This window comes from Silurus aristotelis (assembly GCF_946808225.1).
Source record: "Silurus aristotelis genome assembly, chromosome: 12".
In the NCBI taxonomy this organism is placed as follows: Eukaryota; Metazoa; Chordata; class Actinopteri; order Siluriformes; family Siluridae; genus Silurus; species Silurus aristotelis.
In genome coordinates, this window is record NC_139585.1 from 20,125,492 (window position 1) to 20,143,726 (window position 18,235).

The 18,235-nt window shown below is 36.8% G+C and overlaps 2 protein-coding genes across 17 annotated transcripts in view; one reads left to right on the top strand and one right to left on the bottom strand.

Annotated features, from left to right (window-relative positions):
- g6pc3 (glucose-6-phosphatase catalytic subunit 3) overlaps positions 1-18,235 on the bottom strand; it is a 269,889-nt gene that overhangs the window by 212,531 nt on the left and 39,123 nt on the right. The gene's annotated exons all lie outside the window — the stretch shown is intronic.
- Positions 1-18,235, top strand: part of tanc2b (tetratricopeptide repeat, ankyrin repeat and coiled-coil containing 2b) — a 188,437-nt gene that overhangs the window by 139,189 nt on the left and 31,013 nt on the right. For all 16 annotated transcript variants that reach the window (XM_083555684.1, XM_083555676.1, XM_083555691.1 and 13 more), the window contains 3 exons: positions 2,947-3,109; positions 6,230-6,472; positions 16,024-16,152. In XM_083555684.1, coding sequence (XP_083411810.1) covers positions 2,947-3,109; positions 6,230-6,472; positions 16,024-16,152 — 535 coding nt within the window. The remainder of the gene's footprint in view (positions 1-2,946; positions 3,110-6,229; positions 6,473-16,023; positions 16,153-18,235) is intronic.

The following is an 18,235-nucleotide window of genomic DNA, read 5'->3' on the forward strand; positions in this document are numbered from 1 at the left end:
TATATATATATATATATATATACAGTATATTACATGTATTTATTGATGTTTTATTTTTTATATTTTGCTGTTTTATTTTTTATATTTTGCTTAATCTGGCACTTTTAATTCACTTTCTGACAAAACAAATAAACAGATTTGGCTTTATTTAAGGCACTATGTCAGATTTTTAATGGCTCAGAAGTTCACATACACTGCAAATTCACTGTCTCTGTAAATTCAGTTAATTAAAATGTTATTTGTTCAGTGCTTTTACAAGTAGTAAATGTCACTAAACAGCTTTACAGAAATAAGTAGATTGAGTGAATGTTTCCCTATCAATTTATCTCTAATGAGCAAGCCAGAGTTGATAAAAAATCACAAGCGGTTTGTAAGATGTGCTCTCTCTCTCTAATTAGATAAAAAGATTTGAGCAGTTTGTCTATAATGATCAGTACTATGTATGGAAAGAGAAGGGTGAAGCTTTTAATCCTTAATGGCAGCATTAGGTTTAGAAATAGAAGACACTTCAAGACATTAGCCAAGAAATGTTTAATTGGTCACAACTGGATATTTTAGCAAGAAAATATACTTTCAAATGGCATAAAGGCTGCAAAGCAAAAGTATTACTGGGTGACACCAGTTCTGTGAGGAGTAAAAGGCAAATAGATTAGTATTGCGAGGAGCTTTTGTGTTGGACAGTTAAAGTAAAAGGCATTGGCACCAAATACAGTGTATATAAACTTTGTGACCCATTGAAAATCTAATACAGGAAATAAAATCTTTTAAACTGATAAATACAAAATAACATAAAAACTAATATTTAGTTTGACTAAACATGTAGGCTTATGTTTATGTATGTGACCTCAAGTTTCCTTGGCAAAATTTGTATCCCAAAGAGGCATTTTTTGCCTTGAGATAACCGGGTCCATATTCTCCTACTCCACCACATCCTCTTTTTTGTACACATAAACTTTCTTTTCGGCTTCTCCCGTTAGGGGTCGCCACAGCAGATCCTCCGCACGTTTGATTTGGCACATGTTTTACGCTGGATGCCCTTCCTAACGCAACCCTCCCCAATTTATCCGGGCTTGGGACCGGCACTGAGAGTGGCTGGGGATGGTACATAAAAGCCACAATTGCCAAAGCATGATTTACATTGCTTTATTTGTTTCTGGCAAGCTGGTAACGTTTTATTCTTCAATACTTACTTGCATAGTACTCTAAGATTCATCATACTATCTACATAAATGACATGCACAACTTATGAAACCCATGTTGCACATTATGATTTGTAATGATCTAATAAGCTTACTGAAATCACACAATCATCTGTAGAAGGCATAAGAATAGCTTTTGAACTTAATGCGCAGTCTTTTCTTTTCATTGCGCTCATGTATATTCGATATTCGTTTGAATAAATTCGGTTTCAAATTCAAATTAATTTACCGCAATTTAAAATATTACTTTGTACCGGGTGCTTAGATATCATGTTGGTTTGTTTTGGTTTGTTTTTTTCTCTGGATGTTTTTGTTTCATTTTGCTTTTGTATTTTTTAATGCTTTTATCATGTAGTAATGGGGGTGTCATTAACCGAGAAAGCACTTATACAGTATGCTTAGAATCAGCTCCAGACTAATGTAGGACTTCCTACATCTTTTCTTCAGAAATCAGACAATAGTAAATGCTGTAAATTAGAGGGAACAATAGAGAAAAGGACCAAATAGCAAAACAAATAAAAAATCACCAGTTAAACAAGAACCGTGTTGATATGAAGAGGTTTATTTGAAAATGTGCTTAATTCGCATTAAAATAATTGCTTTAATTCTCGTGACAGCATGCCGGACATGATGTAAGAGAATCTGAAATGAATAAACACTAATGAAATTTCCAATAATTTTAATATTAATATGATTATTTATTTATTTATTACAAATATTTTAAATAGTGACCCTGTTATGATCTGAGACAATGCCACGAGGTTAAGAACTTGTAGCCTTAATGCTTTTATCACAGTCTCCTGAGCTGATGGAGTTAGGGTTGGCTTCATGCTAACATGTAGAGTCCAGAGATGGCAAAAGTACACTCAAGCAGAAGTACAGATACTCATGTTTTAAAAACTCTGTTAAAAGGTAAAGCATTGACTACACTTTTTCACTCAAGTTAAAGTAAAGAGGTTTGGGCTCTGACATGTACTTAAGTAAAAGTAGCCATTACTGCTACCTGTTTAAGTGTCACACTGGTGACTGGACCTCACATCATATAATTATACAAAAGAATTTCAAATGTTGTTACCTAATTAATGTATCCAGGCTGAACATCCACCATAAAAAAACATAAGCAGAGAAACTATGATGATGATCTGATGATATACCTGCACAGAAGAGCAGTAATGAGCCGCAATGAGCAGGCAAAAGGCAGCAGGAAGTATGGGGTTAACATGGATGAGACAGTCATGTAAACATGACTGAAAACGGTAACATTCCTGATCATCATCATCGTTTCTTTGCTTGTGTTTTACATCGCTAACGTCCTCTGTCTCATTCACTTTAACCCCATACTCCTTGCTGCCTTCTGCCTGCTCATTGTTAGTTTCGTAAACTAGCCTACATCTGTGATGTGTGAGAGTCAAGAAATTATACTCTAGTGGTAGATTGTAAAAGCCACGCAATGACAAGAAATAGGTTGATGGACTAAGAAAGGTGCTCAATGAAAAGAGAAAATATTGATCATTAAAACTAAAGTAACATGCCTGGTATGAGAATGTAAGAAGTAGAAAGTACAGATATTTGTGTAAAAATGTAATGAGTAAAAGTAACAAGTTGTCAGAAAAATAAACAGTGAATAAAGTACTGATACCAGAAAAATCTACTTAAGTACAGTAATTAATCTACTTAAGTAAGTATTTGTAACTAATTACTTTCCATCTCTGGTAGAGTCAGTGAAAGTTATATGTTGTGCTTTCAGGGAGTGGGGGTGAGCGGCAGGATGAGTCCGTGCTCCACTCTGACAAGCAGCACAGCATCTCCACCAGCCTGTAGTCCCTGCTCCACTCTCCCGACCGGAGCTCCAGGACAGGCTGTCAGCAGCCCAACCTCCACACTGGAAAGCAGAGACAGTGGCATCATCGGTGAGTTACGCACACACATCAATATACACACATTTTTTTGGTTTGCTGCAGTTCATAAGATAAAGGGCAGGTGTGTGTGACTGAGAAACACTAACATGAATGTTGTGCTGATAGGGTTCATTTATATTGAGCTTAAGAATGCGTGTGGCAGAGTGTGTGTGTGTGTGTGTGTGTGTGTGTGTGTGTGTGTGTGTGTGTGTGTGTGTGTGTGTGTGTGTGGGGGTGGGGGTGGGTGTGGGTGTGTGTGTGTGCGTTTGAGTGTGTGAGTGTAGAACAGCGATTACCATCTGTCCTCCTGAAGATCTACACTTCATAAAGATTAAATGGTGCATGAATTGCAGAGCTACTGAAATAAACAACTTACTGGTGGATTCTGTTCACAAAACCTCATTTAAATTTTTATATTTTTCTTCTGACCCACAGGATATATCCTATATGTATGTGTAGTGATCTGGAAAACCTCTAACACAGAAAAATACGATATGTTCTTTTATTAACTTGAATTATTATTAATAACATTTGTGAACATCAACAGTTTACATCTCTAAAACAATTTTAAATAAAATACGTGCTTGGATAAATCTTCTTCTTCTTCTTTCGACTTCTCCCAATAGGGGCCGCCACAGTGGATCATCTGTCTTCATTCCCCCCTGTCCTCTGCATCTGCCTCTTTCAACCCAACTACCTGCATGTTTTACCTCACCACATCCATAAACCTCCTCCTTGGCCTTCCTCTTTTCCTCCTTCCTGGTGGCTCCATCCTCAGCATTCTCCTACCGATGTACCCCATGTCCCTCCTCTGCACATGTCCAAACCATCTCAATCTCACCTCCCTCACCTTGTTTTCAAAACGTCCTACATGCGCTGTCCCTCTAATAGACTCATTTCTAATCCTGTCCATCCTCGTCACTCCCAACGAAAACCTTAACATCTTCAGTTCTGCTACCTCCAGCTCCATCTCCTGTCTTTTACTCAATGCCACTGTCTCTAATCCATACAACATCGCAGGTCTCACCACAGTTCTATAAACTTTCCCTTTCACTCTCACAGATACTCTTCTATCACAAATCACTCCTATCACTCTTCTCCACCCACTCCACCCTGCCTGCACTCTTTTCTTCATTTCTCTAACACACTCTCCATTACTTTGCACTGTTGACCCCAGGTACCTGAACTCCTCCACCTTCTCCACCTCTTCTCTCTGTAACCGCCCCACTCCACTGCCCTCCCTCTCATTCACACACATGTACTCTGTCTTACTCCTTCTGACTTTCATTCCCCTTCTCTTCAGCGCGTACCTCCTAAATGATATATAAAATATTTTATAGTATTTTATCGAAATAAACAATGCAATTCACTTTTGTATTCTTTTTAAAACATTGGCACAAGATAATTCAAATGAAAACTTTTAAATGTATTTAAATAAAATAAAATAAATGAAAAAAGTAATTCAATATTTTACATTTGTTGGACCCCATTTAATTAATACAGATTTGTGTATGTGTGTGTGTGTGTGTGTGTGTGTTTTACATTTAATTGTTTAAAGATATGATCTATTTAAATGTTCATTCCATCCTTCATTCATTCATTCACTTCCTCGATATGTGGAATTGTCAGGATTTTCTCCTTTTAAGACAAATTCCTGAAGCTGGACAAAAAACTCTAAAGAATCTATAAAGCTAGCGCTATGAATTCTTTAGAGTTTTATGTCCAGCTTCAAGAATTGGAATGGATTCTTTAGTGTTTTCGCGTATGGGCAAAACAAATCAAACAAATCCGGTATGGAATGAGTAGCCACAGTGAAAGTTTTTTGGTTTTTTTTATACCCCTGGCATTGTTGTGATTTTAAGTTTAATAATAATAAACATATATATATATATATATATATATATATATATATATATATATATATATATATATATATATATATAGGTTTGAAAACAGGCAACTAAATACCAGCCACAAATAAAATAAATTTTTTTTAAGATTTATTACCCCTTAAAGTGATTTGAATGAATTGCATTAAAGAAAATCACAAACAGTTTGATAGCCTGTATAAGATTATGAGCTATACTAAGCTTTTTGACAGCTTTGGCCCAAATTCAAACTCTCCTGTCTATCTGCCAGAATTGAATCACAGTAGTATCTGGTGGGTTTTCCCAGACCACCGCCCATAACATATAACACAATATATTTTTCTTTTAAATCTCTGTTTACTGAATTTGATTAGCCAAACATTTATTTTAACCTGTATTCCAGGAAAAATAACCAAAAAAGCAGTTTACTTAAGAATGCCTTATACTAGAATCCTAACCACAGTTATAGTTTTCTGACAATCATGTCAGAACATTGGAACTATTTGAAGCAGAATTGCCAAGTACACAATAATCATGGAATAAAAAAAGTCCTACTGTGCTAACGCTAATAATTAGGCTGTGCTGAGAAATAACTCATAGTAAACATTTTTCCTTATAGAAAATGTCATCTCTTTCCTGAAAGAACACATTACAGAGCTCTGTGTGTGTAGAGCTCATTAAAGCTCAGCATAAATATGTTTTGCATAATTGCCTTGTCAGGAATCAGCTTTATTGGCAAAGTACGCCTGAGCATACAAGGAATTTGCTTCCAGTTTAGAGCAAATCAACAGTGCAAATTTAACATACAGGTAACAATAGCAGCACTAGACTGAACAACATATAGACTTATACAATCATGATTACACATAACACAACCTTTTGGCCAGGCATAGAAAAGGTACACACTGGCACATAGGAAAATTATTGTAGAGTAGAGTCACAATAATACTTTCAGAATATATTTGAAATGAAAACAAATAAATATTTACTGAGTTGCTCACACGGTTATGTACATATGTCATATATCATTGGCCTTGTGGCTCAACAGGTTGTCCTTATCCTTGATGAGTGGCCATTCTGTTGTTTTTTTGCTCCGCCTTTCTCTCTCTCTCTCTCTCTCTCTCTCTCTCTCTCTCTCTCTCTCTCTCTCTCTCTCACTCTCTCTCTTTCCCTCCCTCTCTCTCTCTCTCTCTCTCTCTCTCTTTCTCTCTTTCCCTCCCTCTCACTCTCTCTCTCTCTCTCTCTCTCTCTCCATTCATATTAGCCACCCTGACAAGTTACTCGGAGCCTACAGATCGCAGTGCCAAGCATGGAGAGGGCACTCGCGCCAGCAGTCTCAAACTTTGGCACTCACAGCGTGCTACGCTTGACTCTGGACTCTACCGCCTTGACGAAAACATGGCTGCCTCCACCCACAGCCTCAACAAGATTCCTGAACCCAGCTTTACCCATCACTCTTCTCAACCCACCCCTCTGTACCTCATGCCCCGCCCAAACTCCGTGGCAGGTAAGAAAATACCCCAAGTCCTGCTTTATTAATGAAAGTTAGAACAGTCAAAAGTTCCAGCTTTTGAAAGCTGGAACTTTCACGATATTTCCCAGCAGTTAAAGGATTCTTAGGGTTAAAGTCAAGCTCTACAGAGCTAAGCACAGGATGCATTTCAGCTTGTAGCACTATGCCACATTATGTCGTTGTATCCATGTGTCTTTTTGTTTTCATTTATGTTTTTCAGTTTGTTTTATTTATGGCTTGTTTCCTTCATCTGTCTTAATCGCACAAACTTTTAGATTTAGGTTCTTTGTTTTGTCTTGTTGTAGTCTGTTTAATGATCACCCTATCTCTGTCTCTACATTTACTTTTTTTGGATTATGATTTGGATTAATTTGCCTTTTCTATTAATAAAATGCCATTTACAGCTGTAAACTTCCTAAATCGACTCTCCTTAATTCACTGACACAACACATAGCTATGCATCAGACATGGCAGCTGGTTACTATATAGCAATCGATGATCTTGGGAAAAGCTAATATTTATTGCCTATATAATTGTTTTAAATGGGAAAAAAATTTAAAAAAAAATGTGAATAAATGGTTGAAAAAACACATTTTGGTTTTATGTAATCAGTAGGCTACTGTGTAATTCAAGGCTTTGGATTTTTACCCACACAGTTTAAAGTAAAAGTATTATATGACTCATCTGAAATTGAAATTGGCAAGATTGTAAAAAAAAATGGTAAGCTGTAAGAAGATAAATAATGTACAAAATCTATCTATCTATCTATCTATCTATCTATCTATCTATCTATCTATCTATCTATCTATCTATCTATCTATCTATCTATCTATCTATCTATCTATCTATCTATCTATCTATCTATTCTTTTAACACTTGGTTCCCAGGATGTTTTAGTGGAGCTGTGTGCAATGAATTATAATTGTGTTTTGTGTAAGCTGTGTAATCCAATGTTCATCGAAAGCTATAGGAAATGTTTTGTGGTTGATCATGTTCCAGCCACTGAAATTGCCCTTCTCTCTACATTCTTGCCTGTATTTAGTGAGGTACAAGATTTTCTAGTGATCTGTCAAGGTCTGTCTGTGATTAATGATCTTCAGGAGAGTTTAAGACGTTTCCTATTCATTCACACATCCCCACTGACCATTCACTCTGGGCAGTTCTGGAGACTGATTTTTCCAGTCACATCCTGTTTTATCAACACTTTAAAAAATGCTTTGGAAGTCTGTTTGGAATAAAACATTAGTCAGGCTGAAATATTACAGAGGGAAAAAAAAAGAGGGAGAGATCGTAAAAATTGCATTTTGTTTTACTTAGTACTGCCTGGAACAGGTTTTCACAAAGCAAATGTTTAAATATAGTCTGCAAGACACAATAATAACTGTGTATAATAATTCTAAGGAGTCTTAATACTGTGTTGTTACCTGGATGATCAAGGAATGTATCTATGTTTTGCGATTAGTATACATTTTTCCAGCATCTTCCACATATTTTACCCCATTTTTTCCAGCAGCAGACATATGATATTGAGATCCATCTTTTTACACTTAGGAGAATTGAGGAACTCGTACACTATTACACTTACAAAAGGTGCAAATATTCATTTATTCGCGTGGAGTCAGCGCAATAGTGGTTGTGAACCTTTTCGGAAAGCATATGCATTCTTTCCTCAAACTGTTACAACAAAGTTGGTGGCACACAGTTGTATAGTATGTCTTTGGATGCGGTAGCATTCCATTTATCCCTTCACTTGAACTAGGAGACCCAAACCTGTTCCAGCCTGACAATGTCGTTGTGCACAAAGCCAGCTCCGTGAAAATACGGTGTAATTGTTTTGGAGTGGAACATTTTGAGTGGTCTGCTATAGAAGTCTGGTCTCAACTCTATTAAACACTTCTTTATGTGAATGCTAACTGTACTCCGGGCCTCCTCACCTTACATCATTATCTTCTTTTGGCTTCTCTCATTAGGGGTCGCCACAGCAGATCATCCATATTTATGATCCGCATGTTTGATTTGGCACATGTTTTTACGCTGGATGCCCTTTCTAACGCAACCCTCCCCATTTATCCGGCTTAGGACCGGCACTAAGAGTGCACTGGCTTGTGCAACCCTAATGGCTGGAGTTGGTTCCCTGACCGAGAGCGCCGCATCCTAACCACTACACCACCAGGGAACCTGCCCTACATCAATACCTGACTTTACTAATTTTACTAAATGCTCATTCAGCCACAAATTTTCACAAGCACACTCCAAAATCTAGTGGAACGCCTTTTCAGAAGTGTGGAGCTTAATATAGAATTGACTAGGGGCTAAATGTGGAATGGGAAGTTCACAAAGCACATACAAATCTTATGGTCAGGTGTCCACAAACTTTTATCCATATAGTTCTGGCATCTGATTTATTTTTTCCTGGCCAAGATGCTTCATTTGTCTTTGTTCTTTTCTTTGTTACACATGAAAACATGAAAAACATGAGATTGTCTGACAAAAGCCCCAGGCTCCAGCTTAAACACCAGCACTTTAGTGGAAAAAAGTGCTCTGCATTGTTCCCTGTCTGGTATCATGACCCTTTTGTGTTCTTTTGTAGACATGTCATCTGAGATTTTTATATATAAAAGTGAATGTAGGAAAAGAAACATTTGCCTAATTTTGGTCAGCTTTCAGTCAGCAGTATATTATTCTATATCAAATCAAGATTCTCAGACAAATATTTCCTAACTTCCTGTATAGTGGGTGCTTCATAATGATTTATGATTTTATGATTCAAATGTCAGCATTATAATGGGATGAAACAGCAGGGTAGAGAAAAGGCAAGAACACTTTTTTGACCATAAAGAATACGTTTATTCAAAGCACATTTTTTTCATTTGCTGTAAACTCAAATGTATTTACTCTTTGGGTTATCAGGGCCTCGTTCTGCCCTACTAATTAAAAGCCAGTTGTCCTGTTATTAAGAGTTCTTTTTGTGCGTGTGCCATCACTTCATTTCTGACATATCTGGAGTTTTCTCAGACTACTCAGTATTAGTTTACCAATCAAGTTCGGCTTCAACTGAATATGTTTCAGTTAACCATAGAGATGATTCTACATTGGCACTCTTTATATAAAATATTCCCTGTGCGATTTGATTTTAGATGTTAATTCAGAGTTAATTCCCTTATACAGTGCATTATCCTTCAGTAATATGATTAAGGTACTGTTTCTATGCTCTATTTTGGTCAAGGTTTTGACATTTTACCTGGCATGCCACCGTAACTCTATACCCAAAGCTCATTATATGCATTTGTAACACTTAGAGTTCAGGAAAGTTTTGCTGTATGCTGAGGTTTGCGTTTGGAAACCACAATAAAAGAAGATCTTACCACAGTAGGGGCAAATAGTAAACAATAATGCAAGAAAAGGGTATAAGTGTTCCCACCTGATCGTTTAAGAGAGTCATGCACACAATTTTCCCAACAATTGGAGCCAGTTGTGGGTTTCTCTGAGCTCATGAATATAGAAGCAGGTAATGCTATTTTCCCTGGCAGGAAGCTGTTGTATGAAGAACAAGGTTTGTGAGTGGGGAACATTAATAAGGCTCAAGAAATGAGGCAAGACAGACTTATTTTTTCTGTGAAATACAAACCCAAAATGGTGTGAATAGTGTTGACTAACCAGAAGATTGGGACCACTACTGGGGAGGAGGAGACAGGACCTAAGGTTGAATGTTTTTTTCTACAAACATTATTTCTCAAGCCAGCATAAAATAGATGTTGAACACTGGGCCATTTACTCATCTCTCTCTCTCTCTCTCTCTCTCTCTCTCTCTCTCTCTCTCTCTCTCTCTCTCTCTCTCTCTCTCTCTCGCTCTCTCTCTCTCTCTCTCTCTCTCTCTCTCTCTCTCTCTCTTTTTATAAATCTTAACAGCACGTTAATTTTCCACCATAGAACGGCATCCACTTAAACCCTAATGACACTAATAACTGCAGTTTGTTGTGTTTTAGTTGAGTGCTGATAACACCGAATAAGTGATGTGAATAAATAAATGCCACAATCATCACCACTGCCCAGCATCAACACTACAGCCCCTACAGCAACAAATCATTGAAAAGATTGCATTTATATAAACAAATTCTTCTCTCTGGTTGAATTATTGTGCGAGCAATCAGATATTTTTATTGATCTTGTCCTCTTGAGTGTGTGTTTTTGGGTGTAAAAAAAAAAGATTTTGTCTCGAAAAAAGGGTGAAAAAAGCTTTTCAAACATCCAAGTGTTATTCAAGGAAAAACAGTGGTGCTTAATGGGAAGCTTTAAAAGATAACAGGGTCTAAAGGTGTGGCGAAACATCAGTGTATCTCAAGCCTGAGGAAGAGTGCAGAAAAATTAGCTAGAACCTGATGTGAAGAGGAGAAGTAAGAAAAGCAGAGGGAAATTTATTTCTTTTAATTAAAAAATGTAATCAACCAAAACCTGACGTGAGGTGTAAAGACAAAGTGGTGCCTTTTTCTTTGAACTAAAAGAAAAGAAAAATAGAAAAAGATGATGGGTTTGAACTCCCACGATAGACATGAACAACAGTCTAAGCCTTAAGCCATCCTCAAATCCTTTTGAGCACGACATGAAACCGGTAGAGATAATGGGAGATGGGAGAATGACACACTAAAAAGAAGGAAGGAATAATGAAGGGATAAAGTGAGAATGCAGAAGGCAGCACAGTCAATAGTGCTATTAATGACCTGAACAACCACAGCTATTTGTCACGAGGACAATGGGATGTATCTAAAAGCTGTGATGCAGAGATAAATATTGGACAAGGGGTTTAGCCATTTATCTTAGTGAAGAGCTCAGTGAATGTGGAATATAAACAGCAGGGTGTGGTACATTGTTCCATCCATGCTGCATCATTAATGGAGCACGTCTGTGTTATTTCATGAAGCTCTGAATTTGTACAGCTTTCATTTTCTCTTTGTTCCTAACAATATCCATTATCTAAAGGTAGAGCTGGAACCTCCAATTAAACAGATTAGTTAGCTCTCTGTCAGCAATCACATCCGTCTCCTGGCATACACAATCATAACTGTAATTATCAAGGACATTATGCCATGGCCTGTTGTAATTGCGGTGCACATTATGTTCTTGCATAATGCTGCAAGGATCGGCAAATTATCAGATGATTGTGCCATGCTTAAATGTTGTGCCGATATTACACAACATTCTTAGTATTCTTAAGTAAATTCTCAAAAAATCAACACTTCCTATTATTCTCTTATTTTCAGGGTTGATTTATTTATTTATTTATTTATTTATTTTTTATACACAGTGAGGTGCATAAGTCATGAAATTACCAATATGCACTTTCCAGGGATATACAGATAATAGGCCTGATCATGAGATAAGATTTTATTTGTCACGAAGGGAAATTAAGGTCTTATAATAAACTCTTATCTTGTGTTGTAGTGATGCTCAGACAAAGAGGGGACAGGAAAAAAAGTTATGGAAGAAAATCTGTTCTAATAAATGATGTTCTGCAACACAGGGGATAAACGTTACTCTTGGCACATTGTGTGCTAGTGAGTCAGTTTGTTATTAACTGTCCCTGAGTCACATTTATGCAAACTTTTATTTATTTAATAGACTCTCTTATTCAGTGGCTCATAAAATGTGCAGACAGCGGAGGCACAGCCATCAAAAATTCAGTAAGATTCTTTAAGAAGTAATAGCCTAACGACAGAGTTGGTCAGGTGTACTATTAGAAGAAATAATTAAATCATAAAGTGGTCCATGACTATGACATGCTAAATCACCGTTATTTTGAAAAAGCGTTTATGTGCTGTGTGTAATTTTAGTCAAAAGAAATGTGCATATTTCTGAAAATTCTAACTGGAAATGATATGGTTCTCTTTTCACAAATCCCAACCAGTTTTATAAGGAATAAAGCATGACAGGAAGATTTACTGCTCTTACCATTACCAAGTTTATTATTTTTTATTAAAAAATTAATTACGATTATATTATTATAAATTATATTAATTTTTATTATGAATCGCAATGATTTGCTAATAATTATTATTTTATTTATAATACAAGGAAATCTTGTTTTTACTCTGTTTAAAATTGTATTTAATGTAAATTACGTAGAACTTAAGTAGCTACAGTATAAACAGTTGTTCCCTCAACTGCCTCTCATTTCTCTTAAGTTAAAAACCATAATACAAATAAAAGTTACTGAGTGTGAGTGTTGACACTGGAGATTCCTCCCATGAATATCAAACAATAGTCTTCCAGGTAAATTTGTGAACAGTTTTAATCTTTGTGGTTTTTTATTTGTTGAGTTTTTGTATGTGGAGGTGTTACCATAGAAACAGTAACATCATAGCTTGAATGCATTAATATATACTTGTGATTCGACTTCCAGTGTGTATTTCTGTCAGAGCTGAGAATGAAACACGTTCAGATTCGAGAATTGAACATTATAAACAAATGTACTGAGAAAAAAAATACAATCATCTCAAATTGTAAAGAATTATGACTTTACACAAACTTAGCATGATGATGATTAGCATCATCCAGTTCAGTCATCACATTTAAACATAAGGCACACTGTCGGTTTTTAATTTCCTGATCGCTGTTCATCTAACATGGGCATAGAAATTACCACTAACTCACTCATTTTGGTCATTTCTGCTCAGATGCAGTCAGGTTTTCAGGTCTTACTCATGTTTAAACCAACTGGCTGCTTTTAACACCTGGCTCCTAACATGAACTTTGCAGGAAGTTAGACAAAACAATGACAGGGAGAAGTCAAAATGCAAACGTTTCCGCATGTTTGGGTAAATAATTATATTTGTTGTCATTTTCTGGCTGCAGAATGCAGCCACACCTCCATCCAGTGAGTTTTCCCAGACTGCCACAAACATGTGGGAATAGGAATATATGATGATTATAAGTATGAGTGATAGTCTGTGCTGGTTTACTGCCACATGACAGATAAAGTCATGCAGCACATCAGGTTTATGCAAGTTTAGGGCTATGTTTAAACTGCCTCCATTGTCACACCCACACGCACAGGAACTTTCCAGCATCTTGTACACAAACACATTTTCAGAGCATTGCTTTCAATCCGGGTAAACCTGGATATCTATATCTGTATAAACCAGTATAAACCTGAACTTTATTACTTTGAGGCCTAAACATTTAACTTGAAAAAGTATGCTGTAGGAGTCCATGGTGAAAGTCATATTGGACATAATGGGCAACATTACCGATTAGCCAGTGAACCTTACCAAACCTTTGCATTATGGGTTTTTTCTTTTTTTTGTCACATTGCTTTGTAATTAGCACTGTGAATAACCCTCAACTTGCACTGCACCCTTTGTCTCTCATTTGTCTTCTGTGATTGTTCCAGTTTGTTCATTTATCCTTTCAATGCTCAGGTTATTGTTTCTGTGTTGTGTTATGTTTTGTGTCTTTGTCTTAGTGTTCTACATGTGCACTATTATGAAAATTATTAGCATTTGCATATGACTGTCCAAGTATTTCATGACACATACCCTGTAGAGGCGTGTGTGTGTGTGTGTGTGTGTGTGTGTGTGTGTGTGTGTGTGTGTGTGTGTGTGTGTGTGTGTGTGTGTGTGTGTGATGGCAGTCTGATCCAAACTCACACAAATGCACTCACAATTATGGTTTGCATACCCACCAAGATCAGCACCAGTGAGCAAGACCCAAGAGACAGACCCACTCAATGTGCAGTGTGCTGCATTGCAGATACAGTACAATATGATTTTGTGTGAGTTTGCTTAATTGTATAGAGGAAAAGGGGAAGGAGATACGTTTATTTATCACTGTCTGGTGTCTTAGATATTGTGGCAAGAATTAGCTCAAAGAAGAGACTAAGATGTTATCTGCAAGTCGTCTCCCCCCCCACACACCCCATATACATATGTATTTACAAGGGAAACACTATGCATTGTTAGCTATTGATTTCCTCTCTTTGAATATATAAAACCTGATATAAACACAAATAAAGACACATATTGTCATGTAAGCCTGATTTGTACCATCGTACAAGCTTACACAAGGTCCATGGGTCATTTGCGCATCCCAGGACTCAAAATATTAAGAATCAGGGGCTCAAATCAGTTTACATGGATAAGGTTTTACATATTAAGAGTCGGGTTAAGAGTTGGGTTAAGCTCTTGCTGCAATTGACTTCCTATTTGTATTCAGATCAAGGAAATCACCTCTGTGTAGGAAACACCTATGATTTCCTAAGTGAAAGCAATAACTACTAAGTGCCAATGACACCAGAAATTCCTTCCATAAATGCTAAATTTCCTTCCAGAAAGCTTCTCAAGATTGAAGAACAATTATTGTTGAATAACAACCATTCAACCAGTTATTAGTAGGTTTTGTTTATGTGTGGCGTCCACAAGTTGCACTAGCTGTTACTATAGAAATACTAATTTGTTAGAAGGAGGACATTAATATAATCTTGTGTTTTGAATAAGACCCAACACCTTCTGACCTATCAGAATTGAGAATTCAATAGCACAGCGTGATACAAAGTCAGAGTGTGCAACAGTTACATGATTTTAGAACACAGAGAATACCACAGGGGCATCACAAAAACAGGGAGACGTTTCTAGGGATTATTGTTTTGCTTTCATACCGAAATATAATTGCTTCTTCCATGATAATTAGACCAAATAACAGTCAGTAGGAAGCATTAGAGCCTCCTACAAGAATAAAATGTTTATCTCTTCATTGTGCTTGTTATGCACGCCTGCCAGTTTGAATTAAATTGGCTAGAAAATGAAAGCTACACGTCGTGATTACAGTGACAGTCAGAGACGCTTTTCATTAGTACATTGCTTTCAAAGTTATGCAAGAATAAAGTCAACTTTTTGACATTTGTAATTTTTTTCACATTACCAATGCATAAAATAAAATACCTTAGAGCATTGGAATTCAATTATGTAAAATAGGAAATTATTATATCTTTGTTAGTTATTGATCCAGCTGTGGTCTTTTGTTGTTTAGAGACAAGGGCTTTAGTAAAATCAGGTACTGATGTAGGGAAGTGAGGTGCAGTCAGGGTTCCAATTTATCCCGAAGGTGTTTAATAGAGTTGAGGACAGAGCTCTCTATAGCAGGCCACTTAATATTTGTACACAGAGGCATTGTCATGCTGGTACAGGTTTTGAGTCACCTAGTTCAAGTGAGGGGGAAATCAAATGCATTCAATATATACAATTGTTTGCCTCCAAGATTGTGGCAACAGTTTGGTGGTGTCCATATACTTTTCTCCAATTTAATGTATCAATCTCATCATTTTCATATATACTTTCTATAAATTGTCATCTAGAAAACATTCATTCTTCTCGTTCCTCTATGTTTTCTCTTTCAGGTCACTAATGATGATTCTAATAAGGATTAAATTGGGGTGTCTAATATTTGTGTGTTACAATGTAATGCAATGCCTTATTATTTAAATCTTTGGAAACCTATTGTCTGCTTATTCATCTACTGATATTTTGTGTGCCATTTCTCCTAATCACGATCAGCCACCAGTTCAGCTCACCTGGAGGACTTGGCCTATCTGGATGAACAAAGACATGCTCCACTCCGGACTTCTCTTCGCATGGCACGCCAAAACAGCATGGCCGCCGGACGAGCTGGCCAGGATCTGAGAGGTAATGTACATTGTGTGTGTGTGTGTGTGTGTGTGTGTGTGTGTGTGTGTGTGTGGTGTGTGTGTGTGTGTGTGTGTGTGTGTGTGTGTGTGTGTGTGTGTGTATGTTATGTTCAGAGTCAAGAATATTGAACATAACCTCAAAACAAAATGGCTAAAAGCATATAAAACACACCATACATGTATATGTGTCATGCTTGAATGAATATGAACCAATTGCTTCATGCAATCAGGGTTTAATTTTCAAGTTATAAAATTATAGAGTTTTTTGGGGCTCCGATTAATGTGCATTTAACTAAAGGAGATTGGCAAATGTAAAGTACTTGGTAAAGGAGAGTATATAAGCCCTCTCCTTAGGTGTGCATAGAGCCTTTTTACACACTATTATACCACTGTATATCAAGTCGGCAAGGTTAAATGTAGTTAATGGTTATGTTTAAGGTCTAGTAATGAATCTGCAATATTTCTAGACAGGTAAAGACAGGTAAAAAGGATTTATTTCAGTTCAGGAAAGTTGTTTTGAGGGCTATAGAAAGCAGAAAATGTCAATTACAATAAATATGTCAGCCACTGTGCTCACTTTTTAGTACAATGTGATGTTTTTTGTTACTGAGTAAATCTCTCTTTCTCTCTCTCTCTCTCTCTCTCTCTCTCTCTCTCTCTCTCTCTCTCTCTCTCTCTCTCTCTCTCTCTCTCTCTCTGCCTGAAACTGCGATTTAGTATCATTTGTGTGTGTGTGTGTGTGTGTGTGTGTGTGTGTGTGTGTGTGTGTGTGTGTGTGTGTGTGTGTGTGTGTGTGAGAGAGAGAGAGAGAGAGAGAGAGAGAGAGAGAGAGAGAGAGAGAGAGAGAGAGAGAGAGAGAGTGAGTGAGAGAGAGGGAGAGAGAGAGAGAGTGTGTCACTCTGGAGAAAGGTTAAGCCTTGAGGGACAGTGACACTGATACTCAGACTCTAAGAGCACTGATGTGACATTGGCTCTGTCCAAACACTCTTATACAGAGGAGAGGAGAGCAAACAGAGTGACGCATCAGATTAGGAGCACAGAATGGCTTTTAATGTTTAAACACCATTTTAAAGCACTTGGAAAGGGAGTGTGTGTGAGTGTGAGCAGGCTGTGTAGGCTAGAGTTTGACTAATACACTAGGTGCCAATGTGGCAATGTTTATTATTCGGGGTGGTGCAAATGAAACAGTAAGGCAGATGGTAAGGAGATGCAGGTTAAACATAGTTTATTGTTTATCACTCTGAATAGATTTTTGAATAAATCATGAGTGTGAACATAGTGTGACCATTAAACATTGTGAAAATTGTGTAAGAATACAATGAGAAAAGCTTCTTTGTTTTTTACTTTTTTTATTGGAAACTAAACACTAATATTGCAGTGGTTGTGGGGTTTTAATCGCACTCCTGGAACTCATCAAAATTCACAATACTGAATTTGGTGTGTTGAATAAAACCTTTTCACTCTGCCTTGATGAGCTCTGTGTGAAATTGCATCCCAATTTTTGTTTGACTGCAATGCAGGAGCATCACAGACATTTTGACTGCTGAAATCTGGATACAAAATGAATGTTCTTTAAATGTGTTCTGTCTCAAACCTGTAATGGATGCCCATTTTACATTCCATAAACACACACACACACACACACACACACACACACACACACACACACACACACACTCTGGTGAAATACAGCTTGCTCATCACCTTCATTCTGCCAGAGCCTGTTTGCTGAGTCATTCTCACCAGGTCAGTAATTAAAGCAACTCACACCTTCTACTTGAAAAATAAAACTGAGAGAGTTACAGTGACAGTATTATCTCTTATAATCTTAAAATCTGTTGTTCTTCAAGGAAACATGGTTTTGACACTTTGAGACATAAACAAAAATACTTATATTCAAATATATATATATATATATATATATATATATATATATATATATATATATATATATATATATTTAAATGCTTACAATACACATATTAATACATCATGTGAATATAAAAAAAAATTACATTTGAAAAAATACCTCACTTATCCACCCTAATGTTCACCTTCTTGAGATTGTTTTCTGTGCATTA